At 45.0% G+C, this 22,500-nt stretch overlaps 2 protein-coding genes across 6 annotated transcripts in view; both read right to left on the bottom strand.

Moving 5' to 3' along the window:
- Nucleotides 1–8,420: 8,420 nt before the first annotated feature.
- On the bottom strand, nt 8,421–19,782 carry msrb3 (methionine sulfoxide reductase B3). 5 transcript variants are annotated; one of them, XM_080757641.1, is made up of 9 exons: nt 19,690–19,782; nt 16,280–16,292; nt 15,109–15,206; nt 12,872–12,983; nt 12,425–12,502; nt 12,241–12,269; nt 10,737–10,834; nt 9,120–9,710; nt 8,421–9,081 (listed from the first exon to the last, which is right to left on the bottom strand). In XM_080757641.1, the coding sequence occupies exons 3-8, from the start codon at nt 15,182–15,184 to the stop codon at nt 9,540–9,542; spliced, it is 564 nt and encodes a 187-aa protein (XP_080613767.1). In that variant the 5' UTR covers nt 15,185–15,206; nt 16,280–16,292; nt 19,690–19,782; the 3' UTR covers nt 8,421–9,081; nt 9,120–9,539. The 5 variants fall into 5 exon arrangements, with proteins under 5 accessions (XP_080613767.1, XP_080613769.1, XP_080613768.1 ...); XM_080757643.1 differs by having other exon boundaries at nt 15,109–15,253; nt 19,690–19,731; XM_080757642.1 differs by lacking the exon at nt 16,280–16,292 and having other exon boundaries at nt 19,690–19,737.
- A 2,660-nt stretch (nt 19,783–22,442) lies between these two features.
- The window catches only part of lemd3 (LEM domain containing 3), a 27,318-nt gene continuing 27,260 nt past the window's right edge, over nt 22,443–22,500 (bottom strand). The window contains exon 18 of the mRNA XM_080757718.1: nt 22,443–22,500. This exon is cut by the window's right edge and continues 192 nt beyond it. The gene's annotated coding sequence lies outside the window, so the exon portion shown is untranslated.

Genomic DNA, 22,500 nt, shown 5'->3' with positions numbered 1-22,500 from the left:
AGAAAATCATGCAATCATTGTGACATGACATCAAGTATACAGGGGTGGCATGGAGTCTCTCTGACCAGACATGGTGGGAGGACCAACTTGAAATGGTGTGTAAACACATCAATTTAACAATCAGCAAGTAGTATAATGTTTTAAGGCATATTTTTACTATAAATGCGCCACGTCTCTGTGTGTGTCTGCGTGCGTGCGTGAGTGTGTGTGTGTATACGGTTCTAAAGCACGTAACTTAAGAACCGTTCGCCCCACCGACTTCAACTTCGACACACGTGTTCCACACCCCCACAGGGAGCGCAGTGCCCGGTGTCGAGTCGGTCGGACCCACGGTTCTCCAGAACCACCACAAAAGGCTCTGGCTCAGGCTCTGCCAGTATAGGCCTATAATGATGCCACGTCCCCCTCACCTGTGCAATTCCCAGCCTCTGCCCTCAGCCAATTGATTGCCATGGCAATCCCACACCTGCCATTGGATTACTTAAACAGTCCACTTTTCACAGTCAGTTTGCAGCACTCTTCACATACAGGCAGATACAGAGATCTCCATGTGGGACACAGACAGACAGACAGATACAGAGACCTCCATGTGGGACACAGACAGACAGACAGATACAGAGATCTCCATGTGGGACACAGACAGGAGACAGAGAGATACAGAGATCTCCATGTGGGACACAGACAGACAGACAGACAGATACAGAGATCTCCATGTGGGACACAGACAGACAGATACAGAGAAATCCATGTGGGACACAGACAGACAGACAGACAGATACAGAGATCTCCATGTGGGACACAGACAGACAGATACAGAGATCTCCATGTGGGACACAGACAGACAGATACAGAGATCTCCATGTGGGACACAGACAGATACAGAGACCTCCATGTGGGACACAGACAGATACAGAGACCTCCATGTGGGACACAGACAGATACAGAGACCTCCATGTGGGACACAGACAGACAGACAGACAGACAGACAGTTGAAACGGGTATCATTAGGTTCCCAAGTTGCATCGTTCTCCAGTAGGCCGGTGGCCCGACGCGCACGTACAGGTCTAGTGTCTTATTAGCCATTACGAAAAAAAATAATATATATATTTCCAGCCTAACCCGAAAACATCAGGTCGGGGCTGTGCAGGATGTGAGAGAACACACACACACACGCACACGCACACACACACACACACACACACACACACACACACACACCCCTAAACCACCAAAGTCTGTGAATGGAGATGAGTTAGAAAAGGGGGAAAGGGCGGGGGGGGGGGAGGCACCTCTGTGGTGGGTAAGTTATAAAAAAAATATACTGGCGTCTCGCCAGAGCAAACAGGAGAAATTCTGCGGCTGTGTGTGTGTGTGTGTGTGGTGTGTGTGTGTGTGTGTGCGCGTGCGTGCGTGTGCGTGCACGTGCGTGTGTGTGCGACCGCATTGAGACAAACTCACGTGTCCAACTTCCATTCATGTCTGCTGGCTGACTGCCAGAGAGAGAGAGAGAGAGAGAGAGAGAGAGAGAGAGAAAAAGGAAAATGCCGAAAAACTTGTGAAGTGTAAATTGTTCTGGATCGAGTTTATGGCAACGATCGATGAGTCATATAGGCCAAAACATATAGCGCCACCATGAGGCCGGTTTGAACAGTGTAGGACACGTGGTTCCCAAAGTGGGGTCCGGGGACCCCCCCCCAGGGGTCCTTGAGGGAGTTCAAGGGGGTCCTCAGCTAAATGATAGTTTGAACCATTTCCATTTGTACAACATTTTACATTATAAATTCTGGGGTAGGAATGCCATTAAATGGGGGTCCGTAGACTAATGCATGTCAAACTGGGGGTCCTTGAAATTAAACGGGTTGAGAATCACTGCTAGAGCCGGAAAGATCTTCTCTCATGGGGGTCCCTGGAATATATTTTCAAATGGGGGTCCGTGGGGCCAATTAGTGTCAATTTGGGGGTCCTTGACAACTGGACTAGGGTGTTATTTCATCCTCGGGCCTCAAGGGGGAGTAACGTTGCGTTCAAAACGGGAAACTCGACTGCAAAACCTTTTGGAAGCCAATTAAGCTTTAGCCAATCAGGACAGAGTATGAAGCAGATCTTTCTTGATCACATGACTAGGTGTGTGTTCGTGTGTGTGTGCGCATGCGTGTGTGTGTGTGTGTGTGGGCCACGTCTTTGGTCTGGCGGAGACACTGTAGCGCCACCATGAGGCCGACAGGAACAGGTGTATAGGAGTGTCATGTCTTTCTCTGCCTCTAGGGGGAGTGTGTGTGCCGAGTTTCACCACAATGCTGCGTTGGTGATTTTTATACGATTTTGCGCAACCAATCAATTCACAGGAACAACTCTGGACGGCCAATCATTTCACAGAAAGATACACGGTTCCTGCCTGGCAACAAGAAACCCCCCACCCCTCCCCTCACGCACACACGCACACAGGCACGCACACACACACACACACACACACACACAGAGAGAGAGAGAGACCTTTCCCCTGGCTTGCCTCTCTGCAGCTCTCTAGTTAAATGCATGTGTTTGAGTGTGTGTGTGTGTGTGTGTGTGTGTGTGTTGTAGGTCGGTGCAGCTTTGAAGTGTCGCACTCTGAGATCCATTACATTAGAACAACACACACACACACACACACACACACACACACACACACACACACACAGTCAGTATACTTTCCCACGATCCACAGGTCTGGAGAGGACGGGGTTAAATCACCGCCTGTGGAAAAAGAAGAAGAAAAAAAAAGTATTTTCACCTTAACTTAAAGTTAAAGTTAAGTTAAAGTATCAAAATACAGAAACAAAATACTGTTTACAAGTAAAACTCTGCTATTAAAAATATCGTTATATCAAAATATAGTTACTTAAAATACGAAAAGTATAAATGTACTCCATTTGGTTCAATGTGTTACACTCTCAGAGTTACAGACCTGTGAGGGTCCATTTGGTTCCATGTGTTACACTCTCAGAGTTACAGACCCATAAGGGTCCATTTGGTTCCATGTGTTACACTCTCAGAGTCACAGACCCGTAAGGGTCCATTTGGTTCCATGGGTTACACTCTCAGAGTTACAGACCCGTAAGGGTCCATTTGGTTCCTAACTATCATTTAGCTGGGAAACCCCTGGAACTCCCTCAAGGACCCCTGGGGGTCCCCGGACCCCACTTTGGGAACCATGCTTTAATATTGAAACCTTTTCAGTACAAAGTAACTAAACTAAAGTGAACTAAACTTTTTTTTTAACCAAAATTATATCTTTATCAAAGCTTCATCAATATTATTATTATTATTATTAATAATAATAATAATAATAATAATAATAATAATAATAATAATAATAATAATAATCAAGTAGTATTTATTTATTTATTGAAGTCCTTTGAAATGTCGGCTCACTTTCCTTGTTAGCTTCGGTCATTTGTCCCTGGAATTCCCTCCATTCATAAAACACACATGTACGCACGCACGCACGCACGCACGCACGCACGCATGCACGCACGCACGCACGCACGCACGCACGCACGCAGAGACCCCCAAAGAAGGTGGACCAGAATGGAATTTACCGTTTTTTTCTTTTCTCTCTCTCTCTCTCCTCTAAGCCCCTCCCCCCCAGACAGTCTGGCGTCAAGCCCACAGCCAATGAGACGAGTGCAATCAACGTGCGTGTGCGCACTCACGCACGCACGAACACACACACACACACACACACACACACACACACACAGTAGTGTTTTAGTGGGTTTTTTTTCCACCTTTGGTAGAATGTCAATTTTAAAGCAGTACAGTAGTAGGCCTACGATCACACAGCGTTGCCAAAAGTCCTGAGGGCTCGTTTCCATTGTGGTCCAATTCCCCCCGCCCCCTTCCCTATCTAAGTATTGGACATCTTCAGGGCCCCAAATCACACCTTAGAAAGCACAAGTGTCTATTTCAAACACAGTGTGTTTTTGACCGGGGGCAGTAACTGCCAGTCATAATTTCACCCCCCCCCCTCCCTATCGAAGTATTGGACACTAGTATTAAGATGCTGAATATTACTATTCATCTTTAGGGCCCCAAATTACACCTTCAATCCAATCCACTTTATTTATATAGCACATTTAGCACATTTCACAACTCAAGGTTTGAAGGTTTGAAGTGCTGTACAGAAAGTCAAAAGCTAAATACACTATGAAGCTAAAACATAAGACACCAGAAAAACCACACAGTAGAAAAAGGACACGTTACAACAAAGCCACAGAAAAACACAGAACTCTCAAACGGAATCAAAAGCCAAGGTGTATACAGGTGGGTCTTAATGCGGGATTTAAACGTCTAGATGGTGAGGGGGGGCCAGTTTCACATCTGGTCTCTAAAACGGGCCTTTTTTGAGACCTGGAGATTCAACTGGCCAGCAGAACGCAATGACCTTGAGGGAGTATTAACCTCTAGAAGGTCACAGAGACCGTTCAGAAACACCTTAGAACGCACAAGTGTCTCAAACATAAAGGGTTTTAAAAGACCGTATCAAAGTATTGGACAGTATTAGGATGTTGATATTACTATTATTTTTTTTGTATCTGCCGATACCGACTTTTCCATGCAGATCCGATATTTATATTCTTTTATAGAACACTTATGACATACAGTATAGGCCTACAATATTAACAACATTAACATTAATAACAGGCTTATGGAGCCGGGTTCTTATCGAGCATTTTCTATTATTTCGTGGAAAGACGGGAGACGACAACAAGCAGAACCAGTATGTTTTACTGAAGGGCCTTTAGTTGAGAACTAAAGGCCCTTCAGTTCTGAACTAAATGAACCAGTATGTTTTACTGAAGGGCCTTTAGTTCTGAACCAGTATGTTTTACTGAAGGGCCTTTAGTTCTGAACCAGTATGTTTTACTGAAGGGCCTTCAGTTCTGAACCAGTATGTTTTACTGAAGGGCCTTCAGTTCTGAACCAGTATGTTTTACTGAAGGGCCTTTAGTTCTGAACCAGTATGTTTTACTGAAGGGCCTTTAGTTCTGAACCAGTATGTTTTACTGAAGGGCCTTTAGTTCTGAACCACCAGTATGTTTTACTGAAGGGCCTTTAGTTCTGAACCAGTATTTTTTACTGAAGGGCCTTTAGTTCTGAACCAGTATGTTTTACTGAAGGGCCTTTAGTTCTGAACCAGTATGTTTTACTGAAGGGCCTTTAGTTCTGAACCACCAGTATGTTTTACTGAAGGGCCTTTAGTTCTGAACCAGTATGTTTTACTGAAGGGCCTTTAGTTCTGAACCAGTATGTTTTACTGAAGGGCCTTTAGTTCTGAACCAGTATGTTTTACTGAAGGGCCTTCAGTTCTGAACCAGTATGTTTTACTGAAGGGCCTTCAGTTCTGAACCAGTATGTTTTACTGAAGGGCCTTCAGTTCTGAACCAGTATGTTTTACTGAAGGGCCTTTAGTTCTGAACCGGTATGTTTTACTGAAGGGCCTTCAGTTCTGAACCAGTATGTTTTACTGAAGGGCCTTTAGTTCTGAACCAGTATGTTTTACTGAAGGGCCTTTAGTTCTGAACCAGTATGTTTTACTGAAGGGCCTTTAGTTCTGAACCAGTATGTTTTACTGAAGGGCCTTTAGTTCTGAACCAGTATGTTTTACTGAAGGTCCTTCAGTTCTGAACCACCAGTATGTTTTACTGAAGGGCCTTTAGTTCTGAACCAGTATGTTTTACTGAAGGGCCTTTAGTTCTGAACCAGTATGTTTTACTGAAGGTCCTTCAGTTCTGAACCACCAGTATGTTTTACTGAAGGGCCTTTAGTTCTGAACCAGTATGTTTTACTGAAGGGTTCAAATACAGTATACTTTCTAATGATATAATATCAAAGAAAGGCAGGTATCAATACCCTCTTAGACCCACGTGTTTGTGCCGGAAGCATTTAACCCCTTCAGCCCTGTAAATATCATTATTACTAAACATTAAAAAACAACACCTTTTCTCTCTCTCTCTCTCTCTCTCTTTCTAGGGTTAGGGCAGATGTTGGTCGCCGTGGTAACCACATCTGCACCCCCCCCCTCTCCCTCTCTGTGTAAGTCTCCACCAGCGGATGTTTAAAAATCCACTAATCCTCAGTGTGCGTGTGTACGTGCGTGTGTGCGTGCAAGTGTACGTGCATGCGTGCGTGCGTAAGATGAATCAATCATGATGTTCTTGTGAGAGTTGAAAGTTAATATAGAGCAACACACGTATATGTGTGCAAGTTTGTGTGTTTTACAAAATTGGAAATCAGAATGCATATACGTGTCATTGTTATATAGGAGGGGAACAAGTGAACAACATTCTGTGTAACGGTGAATGAACTGTGCAGATATTCTACAGGGGAACAACATTCCGTGTAACAGGGCACTGAATGTGCAGCTCGGATCAGAGGAAGGAAGTCACGTTATTTCCTTACAGGCTGTTGTGTGGAAACTCGTGTCCCCCTGCAGTCATATACGTACAGAGATCAGGCAGAGATTCCAACTATTTCCTACCGGAGTCCCTCCCTGCCAAAGTGTGTGTGTGTCTCTCAAACACATGCATTTAACTAGAGAGCTGCAGAGAGGCAAGCCTGGGGAAAGGTCTCTCTCTCTATGTGTGTGTGTGCGACTACTGTGCGTGTGTGCGTGCGCGCGTGTGCGTAATAAAACCACATGTGCTTGTGAGTTTTTCCTCGAAAGGCGAATGTTTTTCCAAGAGAGGAAATATTTCCAGGGGCTGGAACGAACACACACACACACACACACACACACACACACACACACACACACACACACATGCGTTTAACTAGAGCGCTGCAGAGAGGCAAGCCGGGGGAAAGGTCTCTCTGTGTGTGTGTGTGTGTGTGTGTGTGAGTGTGTGTGTGTGTGTGTGTGTGTGTGTGTGTGTGTGTGTGTGTGTGTGTGAGTGTGTGTGTGTGTGTGTGTGTATTTTCAAGAAATGTCGGAGCTTTTTTATACCGACACCTCCTAGCTGTAGGCCTACTGCATCAATTAAACTGTAATTTAAACTGGGATTACTAAAACAATGATCACATCACTGATACAAGTATAGGATGCATTGATATGGCTCTATTGGCCGACCCCCCATGTTTAAAACACCAATTTAATTTAGCCATATACCGATACCGAAAAATGTTTATTTGGTTGTTTTTATTTCCCCCAATTTGTGCTGATAGGGAGACAAATACATCTTCAGGGTACAGAGTGAGTGAGTGAGTGTGTGTGTACTGATTAAGCCCATGTTAACTCATTAACTAAAGGAGAGGATTGCGCGTGTGCGGACGCACGCACGCACGCACACACACACACACACACACACACGTGGGCTCACATACAGACCCTCATTACAAACACTCACCTCAGTTAATGTTCAACCAGTGCATGCACACGTGCACGCGCACGCACGCACGCACGCACGCAGTAGTGTTTATGTCTGTCTCCAGTGTTTGCATTTGCACTTCCTTTCCTCACAGACAGACAGGCAGGCAGACAGGCAGACAGGCAGGCAGGCAGGCAGGCAGGCAGGCAGGCAGACAGACAGGCAGGCAGGCAGGCAGGCAGACAGACAGCCAGGCAGGCAGGCAGGCAGACAGGCAGACAGACAGGCAGGCAGGCAGGCAGGCAGGCAGGCAGGCAGGCAGACACACAGACAGACACACACACAGACAATCATAAAAATCATTTGTCATGGCATTTAAAAAGGAGTTGGGCTCTTAATCTAAGCAAGAACAACACATGGTAATACAAAGTATACGGTTGAAACCCCCAAATAATTTATAGAAGAGACTATTCTATGAATTTTGCTACTAAATAACATACTAAACAAATTTAGGAAAAAATCTCACTTGGAGCATTTTCCCTCCCAAACATTTTTAACTCTGAAATGTTTCAACATGTTTGCGGTCATTTTAACATTTCTATATATTCTACTTTCTAGTTATTTTGTACCACGAGGGGCTGCTTTGAAGTGCTCTAAACCAGTGGTTGTCAAAGTGGGGTCCGGGGACCCCAAGAGGTCCTTGAGGGAGTTCCAGGGGGTCCCCAGCTAAATTATAGTTTGGAACCAAATGGACCCTTATGGGTCTGTAACTCTGTGTACAAATGGGACCAAAGGGACCCTAACGGGTCCATTTGTACACTCTCAGAGTTAAATTAACATTGATTTTACAATATAAAATGGGGGTCCCAGAGATAGAAATTCCATTAAATGGGGGTCAAACTGGGGGTCCTTGAAACATGTGTTTTCAAATGGGGGTCCGCGGGGCTAATTAGTGTCTATTTGGGGGTCCCTGACATGAAAAAACAACCATTCAAAGTCCATAGACTTAATTGGACGTACAGTAATATACAGAAAGCCAGACGTTGTTGCAGGGGTTAAAAAAAATCAATCTGATCAATTTAATCACTGGAACTTTATTTATTCATTAAATAAAATGTCAAAACGTGTCAAATAAACTTCAAAGAAATGAATCAAAAGTGCACACAAGCACACACACACACACACACACACACACACACACACACAAGCACACACACAAGCACACACACACACACACACACACACACACACACACACACACACACCTCTAATGAGAGAATAATACTATAACTAATTAATTATCATCATCAAAACCAAACTTTAAATATTGCATATAATTAATATTTGCAATAATTATAATAACAGCATCTAGATATGAAGGTCAAAGGTCACAGTGTTTTACAAACCAAGCTTGTGTCCCACAATGCACTACTCCTCACGGCCTGTAGGGGGGCGCAGCCGCTTTCATGGGGATTAGGGTGAAAAATAAGCAAAAATAAATAAATATCGGCAGATTATTCCGATTATACCGTCAGTATAGTCTCCATCCATGCACAGCGGCCATACTGCAAAAAAAGGTGATAAAATGATTGCTGTATATAAACATTGTGTGTGTAAATAAATCTCTAAGGGGAAAACTAAGAATTATAAAATAAATAACAGCCGTTTTTCTTTCAACCGAGTCCAGAAAACCACACCCCCTGCTGCTTTCTATTGGTTTACCGACCTATGACCACTCCCCCTTCCCCCCCCCCCCCCCCCCCACACACACACACACAAGGACCACTTCTGACATCACACTGTTTTTCTGTTGTTTTGTTTTTTTAGAGCAGTGGTTCTCATTCTCAAAGTGTGGTCCGGGGACCCCCAGGGGTCCTTGAGAGTGTTCCAGGGGGTCCCCAGCAGTTAAATAATAGTTAGGAACCAAATGGACCCTTATATGGGTCTGTAACCGAGAGTTAAATTAACATTGATTTTACAATATAAATCGGGGGTCCCAGAGATAGAAATGCCATTAAATGGGGGGTCCGTAGACTAATGCATGTCAAACTGGGGGTCCTTGAAATTAAACGGGTTGAGATTCACTGCTAGAGCCGGAAAAATCTTCTCATTTTGGGGGTCCTTGGCATATCATTTCAGATGGGGGTCCGCGGGTGTTAATTAGTGTCCTTTTGAGGGGTCCTTGACACTGTTTTAGAGGTCGCTCTTTGATGATGATGAGGGCGTGGCATCGGAGGCGGGGCTATCCTTGGGTTCCTGTCCATCCATTGGCTTCTGGAAGGCCAGGGAGGCGGAGTTTATGCAGTACCTCTTCCCCGTGGGGCGTGGCCCGTCATCGAACAGGTGGCCGAGGTGAGACCCGCACTGTGCACGCACACGCGCACACACACACGCACACACGCACGCACGCACGCACGCACAGAGGAAGTGTTTACCAGTTAATAATAGTTTGTATATTAAATCTACGTGCGCTCGGGGGTGGGGCGGCGACCAGTTATGTTGATCTGACCTCATCAAACCCTTTACACTCAAGACACGCTCCATATACGGCCAGTACAGAATTCATTCCATAATGTTGATCTGACCTCATCAAACCCTGTACACTCGACACGCTCCATATACGGCCAGTACAGAATTAATTCCATATGTTGATCTGACCCCTCCATTCCAGAGTGCCAGCAGTCTGCTGGCACCCAGGAGGACGTGTGCACATGACCTCGTCCTTTCTCCCCCTCAGGGCGTCTTACTGGTTCTTACAAGCTAGTTATTACTGGTTACTAAAAGCTCATAGCGCGGCACCATAGAGTATTAAAAGGATAGAGACTGAACTGGCGCGAAGCTCAGCCCCCTCCGCTATTCATGTCAGTGGAAGTTGCTCAGTGGCGTTTTGAAGCACCCGGAAGGCTGCCGGAAGTACCGTCTATTTCCGCATTTTTTCGCTGATTCAGCATTTGGACACCAAATTTTGGTGTCCAAATGCGGAAGTGTAGCTGGGCTTTAACATTGAGCGCTCGGTTGCACGGGGGTTTCCTCGTCAAGAATCCACGGGTCCGCCTGCAGTCCTTCCTCTTACCACTAGGGCCCAGCGCTTCAACATTGGAGTGCCTAGCTGGCCCTACTATGAGCATGTAGGTCTGTTATTTTTTAAACATCGTGAAAATGTGGCGCAAATCTTTGAATATATATTCTTTCAGAGCGAACGTTTTTAACTCAAATCTTGGGGGTCCTACTGTATTTTCAGATGGGGGTCGACGGCCAATTACATAATCTTGGGGGTCCTTGAGCTTGACATGAAAATGTTTGAGCACCACCGACATAGAAACATAGGGTTTTTCAAGAAAACTGTCAGGATTTAGAAGACTTTTTGTCTAAATGAGTTTAGACACCCACCTGGTTACAGGTCACCTCCACTCGGTGCATTCCATAGGAGAAGTCATCAGACACCGTGACACTGTCCTCTTTCAGGAGGTCTGAGAAGGACGGCCACCCTGGAACACATTTACACGTTATTACTGTAATAAATACTATTTATGTGTCATTACTGTAATAAATACTATTTATATGTCATTACTGTAATAAATAATGTGTGTTGTTCTATTTATATAATGTGATGTATCACCATGTGTTGTTCTTGCTTACTGTAAATCTCTCTGGATCAAGAGCGTCTGATAAATTACTACATTGTAAATTAAATTGAGAATCAAATGGGCACTTGTAATGTAGGCTACTGTTAATGTATTGTATTCTATTTGTGGAATGAATTATGGGGTCCGTGGCTAAAAATACACAATCACTTTGGGGTCCTTGATACGAAATAGTGTGAGAACTGCATGATTTAAGACATTTCTATGAGCACGTAAGAGGTGGGGAACAGCGCCCTCGTGTGGACCGGTGGGGAACAGCGTCCTCTCCTGTTCAGGATCATCATACCCAAATCTGAGGACCGTCTGTCTGTCTGTGTAACACAGTGTAACACATGGAACCAAATGGACCCTTACAGGTCTGTAACTCTGAGAGTGTAGCACATGGAACCAAATGGACCCTTACGGGTCTGTGACTCTGAGAGTGTAACACATGGAACCAAATGGACCCTTACGGGTCTGTGACTCTGAGAGTGTAGCACATGGAACCAAATGGACCCTTACGGGTCTGTGACTCTGAGAGTGTAATACATGGAACCAAATGGACCCATCCATTTGTACACTCTCAGGGCTGTATTTTCGCGTGTCTTAAGTACCAGGTCTTATTACTTAACTTAAGACCTGGAGGAGTGATCAATGCCATTTGGCCAAAGAGCATTGATCACGCCTCCAGGTCTTAAGTTAAGTAATAAGACCTGGTACTTAAGACACGCAAAATACAGCCCACAGAGTTAAATTAAAACTGACTCCCAGAGATATAAATGGGGGGGTCCGTAGACTATTGCATGTCAAACTGGGGGTCCTTGTTGAGAGTCACTGCCAGAGCCGGACAGATCTTCTCTTATGGGGGGTCCCTGATCTTCTCTTATGGGGGTCCCTGCCCCTGACAGATCTTCTCTTATGGGGGGTCCCTGATCTTCTCTTATGGGGGTCCCTGCCCCTGACAGATCTTCTCTTATGGGGGGTCCCTGATCTTCTCTTATGGGGGTCCCTGCCCCTGACAGATCTTCTCTTATGGGGGGTCCCTGATCTTCTCTTATGGGGGGTCCCTGCCCCTGACAGATCTTCTCTTATGGGGGGTCCCTGATCTTCTCTTATGGGGGTCCCTGATCTTCTCTTATGGGGGGTCCCTGCCCCTGACAGATCTTCTCTTATGGGGGGTCCCTGACCCTTTGGCATATCTTTTCAAATGGGGGTCCCCCGCGGGCTAGTAAATTAGTAATAAGTGTCAATGTGGGGGTCCTCCAACCTACCTGACCCCGAGTCGAACTTTGTGCTGGACCTGCAACGAGAAAAACACCAAAAATACATTGTAAAGTAAAATAGTTTAATCTGTCAATTATCATAAAATATATGTATAAACGCATGCATGCGCGCACGCACATGCACAGTTTGCACACACACACACACACACACACACACACACACACATCTTACTTGAATAAAGGGGCGTGGCAGACCACACACGTGTACACGCCCTCATCCTTATGGTCTGTGAACTCTCCTCTGAACGCACTGAGAGACAGACAGACAGACAGACAGACAGACAGACAGACAGACAGACAATTTAATCCAATACATACATTGTGTAACATCAATCATAATCGTTTATAGAAATAAGAGGCAAATCTATATCTTGTTTTGAGACAAAAAGAAGATTCTGAGATATTCGGATTCTAAAAACTGTGTCCCCATAGACAGACTGCGTCCCCATAGACAGACTGTGTCCCCATAGACATACTCTGTCCCCATAGACAGACTGTCTCCCCATAGACAGCGGAACTGTGTCCCCATAGACAGACTGTGTCCCCATAGACATACTGTGTCCCCATAGACAGCGGAACTGTGTCCCCATAGACAGCAAAAACAGGTGAAAGGTCGTACCCCTCGGTGCCCCTCTCCTGGGTCACATGGTACTGCAGAGGGGTCAGCCTCTTCTTGAGGTCATCCTTGTTAAAGGTCACCGACCAGGTCTTCTTGGTCCGACATGATGCTCCTGAAAGGGTTAATGACACACACACACACACACACACACACACACACACACACACACACACACACACACACACACAGTATTTGGGTTAGGTTAGGGGCTCTCAGAGGTCACTCAGAGGTCAGTGTAAATTAGCACATTTTTGACACATTCTGTGAAAATAAGCTCTCTCTCTCTCTCTCCAGAATCTAACGTGTTATGGTCATGATTCACCAGGAGATGGCGCCTTGGTTCCAGTCTTAAAATAATTGACAGTTTTTTCAGAAATCTATATGTGGAGAAATGAACAGGTTTGCTGTCTGAGTGTCACAGCAGTGGCTCGTTACTGTAAAATGTGTATTAAAATAATAATAAAATCTTTCTGTAGAGTTATTGATTATTTACGGATCAAACCAAGCCAAAAAAAAAAGTTAATGGGGTTCACCCTTCAACCCAAATGTCTTCTAAATCTTGACAGTTTTCTGTCAACTTTTCCGTCAGTGGTTCTCAACGTTTTTCATGTCAAGGACCCCCAGAATTATCTGTAGTTGGCCACCGACCCCAATCTGAAAATATGTTGTTCCAGGGACCCCCCAGAAGCAAAGATTTGGGTTAAAAACGTTCACTGTGAAAGAATATATATTCTATATATTACCAATATTCGGTAATTGGTAATAGCTGCCAATGTTATTGCACACACGTGCACACAGCCACACACACACACACGTACGCAAAAATAAAACAGCCTTCCTAGTAGAAATGTACTCTGAGTTGGAAATGTATCGAGTAATTACTAATTAGAGTAATTAATAGTAGCCTAATAGTAACAAACATTTGAACTAAAATCTCTATTCAGTTCAAATGAAGAACTAGACAACATTCTGCCACTAGGTTTCACCCTTTCACATTATGAGGCAGCTAGCATGCACTCTGGATGTTGTAGTCTTTTAGCTAGCACGCAGTCTGGATGTTGTAGTCTTTTAGCTAGCATGCAGTCTGGATGTTGTAGTGTTTTAGCTAGCATGCAGTCTGGATGTTGTAGTCTTTTACACCACTAGACAGTCTGGATGTTGTAGTCTTTTACAGCTAGCATGCAGTCTGGATGTTGTAGTCTTTTACAGATAGCTAGAATGCAGTTTGGATGTTGTAGTCTTTTACAGCTATCAAGTCTGGATGTAGTAGTCTTTTATACCTCTAGACAGTCTGGACGTTGTAGTCTTTTACAGACAGCTAGCATGCAGTCTGGATGTTGTAGTCTTTTACAGCTCTATGAGGCAAATGAGTGACCAATTGGTCTCTGCCCGGGCCGCGCAAAAAACAAACAAAAGAAAGAAAACAATCGGTGCAGATTAGAGCCACCCAGCACCCACTGGGTGAGGTTAGAAGCACCCAGCACCCACTGGGTGAGGTTAGAAGCACCCAGCACCCACTGGGCGTGGTTAGAAGCACCCAGCACCCACTGGGCGAGGTTAGAAGCACCCAGCACCCACTGGGTGAGGTTAGAAGCACCCAGCACCCACTGGGCGTGGTTAGAAGCACCCAGCACCCACTGGGTGAGGTTAGAAGCACCCAGCACCCACTGGGCGAGGTTTAGAGCCACACAGAGCACCCAAAGCGTTAAAGCACCCTGTGGGTGAGCTTTAGAAGCACACAGAGGGTGAGGTTAGAAGCACCCTTTAGAGCCACCCAGAGCCATCTAATAGAAGAGTGACGACATTGAGGGGGCAGAAACCGAGCGCTCGAGCGATGTTATTGCAGCCTGAACTGTTGTACTATTACTAAAATACAATCTAAAATAAAGGGATTTAAGCCCTGAGTCCAATGCATTTCTGCCTATACTTCCGGTTCCAGTCCGGCCCGGCCCAGTTGGTTGTCCCCCATTCTCAATAGAAGTCTATGTAGGAGAGCCTCCATTGGACCGAAGCCCTAACTCTGTCTATATCCAAGGCTCTGGAGCCAACCCGGCACCCAGTGGGCGAGGTTTAGAGCCACACAGAGCACCCATCATCACACAGAGCGTTACAAGCACCCAGTGGGAGAGCTTTAGAAGCACACAGAGCGTATAGGGTTAGTGGCGTGAGCTTTAGAAGCACCCATTAGCACCCACAGATTAGTGGCACACAGAGCACCCAGGGGCAGGCTTTAGGACCTGGGGGCAGTCCGCAGGGTCTCAGAGTTACGGGTTGACTCTTGCTGATCAGGTGCAGCAGATTGAAGCCAGACATGATGGTAGAGAGACCTCCAACCCTGGAGAGAGAGAGAGAGAGACCAGGATGATAGAGAGACCTCCAACCCTGGAGAGAGAGAGACCAGGATGATAGAGAGACCTCCAACCCTGGAGAGAGAGAGAAACAGAGAGAGACCAGGATGATAGAGAGACCTCCAACCCTGGAGAGAGAGAGACCAGGATGATAGAGAGACCTCCAACCCTGGAGAGAGAGAGACCAGGATGATAGAGAGACCTCCCAGCCTGGAGAGAGAGAGAGAGAGATAGAGAGACCATCCCCTTGCATGCCAGTCAAATATATGCATGAACACACCACACCACACCGCACTAACACACCCATGGGCCTAGTCCCCGGCCCATGGGGACTAGGCCCCAGGTCCATGGGGAGGCCCCAGGTCCATGTCTCACCCCATGTCTGGAGGTCCTTGCCCAGAGATGGGCGCTCTTGGCCCGGGCAGAGGACCCACCGTGCACCACACCACACCACACCACTACACTAACACACCACACCACCACACTAACACACCACACCACACCACCACACTAACACACCACACTAACACACCACACTAACACACCACACCACACCACCACACATCTACTGTTTACATTACAATAAGGTAAAGTAGTCAGTGAGCCACTTAGCCCAGTTCAGACCCTGGAGTGGCCCCACTTAGCCCAGCGGAGGTTGAAAAGTGGTGAAGTGGTCCTTTAACTGTATTATCACAGTAAACCTAATGTGCTCTACCAATAAGAACGGCCCAGTGCATTGTGGGATGTGTAGTTATGTGTGCTTTAACCAATCAGAACGGGCCAGTGCATTGTGGGATGTGTAGTTATGTGTGCTTTAACCAATCAGAACGGCCAAGTGCATTGTGGGATGTGTAGTTCTGTGTGCTCTAACCAATCAGAGCAGCCGATTGCAGTGACGGGAAGCGGAGGGGCGGGGCCATGCGGGGGCGGGGCCAGAGAAGAAGGGGCGTGGCCACGCGAGCCATTCGTCTGACGAGGTAGAGAGCCATGGAGCGTGCACGCACGCACGCAAAAACACACACACACACACACACACACACACTCAGAAACACACACTCACCGAGAGGTTCAAGCTAGAAGAGAAAGAGAGAGAGAGATTAGTGTGTGCCCATTCATCCACACAGAAAAGTCCTATTTAATTATATTAAACAACGTCCAATCACCAACATTGCAGCTGTAGGGAAAGCTTGAATTATCCTCTTTCAATCTGTAAAGTGTTTGTTTCATAAAAATCCACCGTAGACATGTTATGAGCTACTTCCTGGCAAGAAATTCCTTGCAGATGATATTTTCTAAGTATCAGAGTATGGAAGCACTCGTTTTCAGTAAAGCAACCTCCTGCTGCCTCCCGCATTATCATTTCATATCATTTCTAAACAGGTGGTACGCATGGGCTGTTGAGTGATAGTCAACGAGCGCTTCCAAACTCCAGTACTTGGAGAAAAAAAATCATCAGGAAGTAGCTCATAACATGCCTACAGTGGATTTTTATGAAACAAACACACAGAAAGAGGGATAATTCAAGCTTTCCGTACAGCTGCAATGTTGGTGATTTTGACGTTGTTTAATATAATTAAATCTGACTTTTCTGTTAGGATGAATGGGCTGTCTATGGGAAGTGTCACCTAGGTATCACCTTGCTGGCAAGATGGCTGCGGTCTGGATAAAGAGAATCGTTCACGAACACGTTCATATTATGGGTGAACGGGAACTGAACGCACGTACTGTATTTCTGCCTGGTGAACGTCATTGTGAACGCGTTCATTTCTGGCGTGTGTGAACGTCACTTTCTCACGTTCAACTTCGTTCAAGAGTGAGTGTTTCCATAGAGCCTTCCAGGCGAAACCCCCGGCGCTAAAACACACCCTAAACAGGCCTTAATATCTAGCGGAAACCCCACCAATAAACCCTTAAACACCACCAATAAGCCCTTAAACCCCACCAATAAGCCCTTAAACCGCACCAATAAGCCCTTAAACCCCACCAATAAGCCCTTAGTTATACGACACAAATTAACTCATCTTTCTCAGCCATCACTGGAGCGCGCATCTGTGAGGCTCGAATGTCGACCCTCAACTGACATTCGAGCCTCACATCACCTCTGTTATCCAGAAAGTTAATTTCAGCCTGAAAATTTTATATCGATCAATTAACTGTTTCACCCTTCAGGTCAGGAAAAGAATCATCTCTCAACTAATTCTCCCTATCTTAGACGATGCTGACATTGTTTACCAAAATACCTCCGATACACACCTCTATCCCCTCAACGTAACATACAACAATCTCTGTAGATTTATACTGAGGTGTCCCTATATGACCCACCACTGTACCCTGTACGAGTCCCTCAACTGGCTAACACCAAAAGCTCGAAGACACTCTCACTGGCTTCTATTTATCTTTAAATGCATACACTTCAATTACCCGGAATACTTAAAACAATATCTACGTCCCTTCAGCTCACCATACAACCTGAGGCACACTGACCATCTTTACCTTACAGTCCCCACCAACATCAGAAAAGTAGTTGGTCGGCGTGCTTTTAAATTTAAAGCTCCTGTCGACTGGAACAATCTCCCCAGTTCCCTCAGATCCATTAACTCCTTCAATATTTTTAAAGTGTCTATCTTTACCCATCTCCAAATACCATGCTCCTGCTTCTAAATGCCTCCTATTGTTTGGATTGTTCTCTCTCTCCCTACATCATGTGGCAAATGTACTATTTACTATTTACTATTTTACTATTTACTATTTTCAAGTGCATGTTTGTACTCTGTCATGATGTATTGACAATGTTGTTAATGCATTCTCACGTCTGTCATGATGCTCGGCCTGATGTTCTTCCGATGTATGTTCATCATCTTGTATACTATACCATATTGACTTATTGATACAGTGTTGTGGGTGAATAGGTGGGATGGGAGCAGCTAGTTTTAGGAGAGCTTTGTTGTTTGTTTTGTCCTCGATTATGTATGTATGATTGTACTTGTTGTATTGTCTTGTATTTACTGTATGTTGCTGGACCCCCTCGAAAACGAGATGATGCATCTCAAGGGGATATCCTCTCAATAAAGGTTCATATATCTACTGCATGATGATCCACTCATGCACGCAGCACGCACTCCGCGCAGACAGAAAGCAGACAGCACGCACTCCGCGCAGACAGACAGCAGACAGCACACACTCCACACAGACAGACAGCAGACAGCACGCACTCCACGCAGACAGACAGCACGCACTCCATGCAGACAGACAGCAGACAGCACGCACTCCATGCAGACAGACAGCACGCACTCCATGCAGACAGACAGCAGACAGCACGCACTCCATGCAGACAGACAGCAGACAGCACGCACTCCATGCAGACAGACAGCAGACAGCACGCACTCCGCGCAGACAGACAGCACGCACTCCACGCAGACAGACAGCAGACACAGAACATCCCGACTCCCGCCCCAAACACTGAGGAAACTTGTTGTTTGATTAAAACAACAAGTTTCCTCGTGCCACGAAAAATAGCTATTATAGTTATTTTTGCGTGGAGGAGGTATGTGTGCAACGGCCAAACAAAACTCTCTTCCACAGCGAGTGAAGCCTGATTTATTCTTCGTCGGACGTGTTCCATGCTGAAAATAGCTGATCTACAAGCTCAATTTTTGAATTAACTATGAACTGAACTAGTCCATAAAAAAATAACTTTCCCCAACACTGTCTCTCTGTGTGTGTGTGTGTGTGTGTGTGTGTGTGTGTGTGTGTGTGTGTGTGATGAACAGCTCATAGCTCATTGTTGAGACACAATAGGAAGAATGACATGATGATGATGATGTGAAAACTCTACACGACAGACACAACAACACATGTAAACTCTACACAACAACATGTGAAAACTCCACATGTGAAAACTCTACACGACAACATGTGAAAACTCCACAACATGTGTAAACTCTACACAACATGTGTAAACTCTACACAACATGTGTAAACTCTACACAACATGTGTAAACTCTACACAGCAGTAGCAGTGTATAGCAATGATTACTGTCACAATATAGAGCTATTTAACACTGTTACTGAACACACTCTATAAGCAATGATTGCTGTCACAATATGACGTCACAGGTTTAATCATGGCGCAACATGTGCACATAACGGTACAGTTACACTGATATCTGTGACCTATCAAAATGGGTGACCTGACCTCGCATGTAACATGATAGCCTGTCACTGTGTGTGTGTGTGTGTGTGTGTGTGACAGCTTGTTAATGTTGACACATTGTATCAGATGACACAGCGACCGACGCGCGCACGCATACATACACACACAAGAGAGACCACAACACAACATTATCTAATCTAACTATGACACACAACAAGTGCGAAGCAAACACCGCACACACACATTTAGCCCTGAAACATGACTGACACACACACACACACACACACACACACACACACACACACACACACAGTTACCTGTGAGCAGGAGGAGTTGTAACAACAGTGCGGAGTTCATTTGGTTCCGAATAACTGACAAGACAACACTGTGATGAAGCGCCGCCCCCCCAGAGCTCAGGGTTGCCAGGGTGTGGGAGAGAAATAAGTATAATAATAATAACTAGAAAAGTCGCAATTTTGAAAATTTGCCAAGTGTGGTTGCCGCAGTCGCTTACATAGGCCCATCCCACTAACATAGGCCCCTCCCTAATTAGAAAGAAGAATTATATATTTATATTATATTATAGAAACAACACCAAAAAACTACCAAAAACTATAAACTACAGAAAAACAAAAGGCCCGACGAAACATGGCTCACAATGAGAAGACATGGCAACCCTGCCTGTGAGGTAATGCCCCGGTGCATCATGGGAGATTCCACTGGCTCGCATTTAGATCTCCAAATATGAGCAAGAGAGAGAGAGAGAGAGAGAGAGAGAGAGAGAGAGAGAGACACACACACACACACACACACACACACAGAGACAGACAGACAGACAGACAGACAGACAGACAGACAGACAGGGGGGGCGGACAAAGAGAGACAGACAGACAGAGACACAGAGAGAGAGAGAGAGAGAGAGAGAGAGAGAGAGAGAGAGAGAGAGAGAGAGAGAGAGGACAAAGAGAGACAGACACAGAGAGAGAGACAGAGAGGGGGGAGGACAGAGAGAGAGGGGGGGTGGACAGAGACAGACAGACAGAAAGAGACAGACAGACAGACAGAGAGATAGAGAGTATACATAGAATTACTATTCATATAAACAGAGGAACTAACAAGTTCAGTTAAGTAATTTAGGCCATGTTATCTGCTGGTGTTGATCCACTGAGTACATTGTGCTTCAGTATGTTGACAAGCTTCATGGTGATTCTAATTTTCCTTTCCAGCTCGATTTGCCACCTGCCCACAGAGCCAAAACTACTAGTAACTGGTGTACTGACCATGGTATTACTGTGTTAAAACTACTAGTAACTGGTGTACTGACCATGGTATTACTGTGTTAAAACTACTAGTAACTGGTGTACTGACTGTACTGGTATTACTGTGCTTAACTTACCAGCCAACTGGCCTGACCTGAACCCCACAGAGAATCTAGGTTGTATTGTCAAGAGGAAGGTGAGACATGAGACTGAACAATACAAATTAATTTTGGGCTGTTATCAAACCTGGGTTTCCATAACAGTGCCACAGGCTGATCACCTCCATGCCACGCCCCATTGATGAAATAATTAGTTCTAAAGTAGCCCAGACCAAGTATTAACTTCATACATTTATATACTTTTCAGATGGTCGACATTTCTCGCTTAAATTCTTTTTTTTAGTGGTCTCGTAAAATATTCGAATTAATTGAGATTGGATTTTCATGAGCTGTACGTCATAATCATCAATATTAAAACAATAAAAGGCTTGAATTATTTCAGTTGTGTAATGAATCTAAAATATATGACAGTTTATTTATTTTTATTACATTATGGCAAATAACGAACTTTTTCCAGATTATTCTAATTCGTTGGGATGGACCTGTACATGTAATTAGTGGGTCCTCAGAACCACTGATATAGAAACACGGTGTCTTTCTGAAAACTGTCATGATTTAGAAGACATTTAGTAGAAGTGTAACTTGACACGGATCTGTTCCATAATCGTTATAAAAAAAAAGAAAGATAGAAAAAAATATATAACAAAAATCCAAATTCAAAGGAGGGAAGAATATAAAGTCTCTTGTCTTGTTTGTCTTTTTCTTTAAATATTTTCCGTCAGAAACTGGAAGCCTTTTGTTTCCTTTGTTTTCATGTTTTTAATGTTTTTAATGTTTTTCTGTAAATACGAAAAAAAAAAGAATAAACAAAAAAACGACACCAAAAAAAGAAACGACAAAGTAAAATATAAATGGCGTCCCGTCTCGTCCAATCACGTCGTGTCTCGTCAGACCGTCCCGCCTTCCTCGACCAATCACTTTGTGTCCTGTGTGACCGTCCCGCCTTCCTGCAGCAGCTCCGCCCCCTGCAGAATAGCTCCGCCCCATGTAGCATAGCCCCGCCCCCTGCAGCATAGCTCCGGCCCCTGCAGAATAGCTCCGCCCCCTGCATAATAGCTCCGCCCCCTGCAGAATAGCTCCGCCCCCTGCAGAATAGCTCCGCCCCCCTAATTTTTTTTCTCTTGTGTTTTTTTTTTAAATCAAAATACAGATTTACAAAAAAAGCACAGAAAGAAATGAAAAAAAAGCACAGTTCTCTAAAAAGAAAAAAATATAAACCTGTTAAGATTCGGTCCGTTACAGAGAGCTTGTAGATCTGTTGGGTCACTACAGAGAGCTTGTAGATCTGTTGGGTCACTACAGAGAGCTTGTAGATCTGTTGTTGGGTCACTACAGAGAGCTTGTAGATCTGTTGGGTCACTACAGAGAGCTTGTAGATCTGTTGAGTCACTACAGAGGGCTTGTAGATCTGTTGTTGGGTCACTACAGAGCTTGTAGATCTGTTGTTGGGTCACTACAGAGGGCTTGTAGATCTGTTGTTGGGTCACTACAGAGAGCTTGTAGATCTGTTGGGTCACTACAGAGAGCTTGTAGATCTGTTGTTGGGTCACTACAGAGAGCTTGTAGATCTGTTGGGTCACTACAGAGAGCTTGTAGATCTGATATCTCTTTGGGTTTATCGAGCAGGAGGAAGAGGACGACGACGGCGGCCATTTTGTTTTACGAGACACGGCGAAAAAAAACAAAAACAACAAAAACAAAACAACAGAAACAGGTGAAATATAAATGTCTCCAGTCCATTATTGGAGGG

Source organism: Protomyctophum bolini, assembly GCF_963924005.1.
Source record: "Protomyctophum bolini genome assembly, chromosome: 23".
NCBI lineage: Eukaryota > Metazoa > Chordata > Actinopteri > Myctophiformes > Myctophidae > Protomyctophum > Protomyctophum bolini.
The sequence above is the reverse complement of the archived record's forward strand: the minus strand, read 5'-3'. Positions and strand labels throughout refer to the sequence as shown.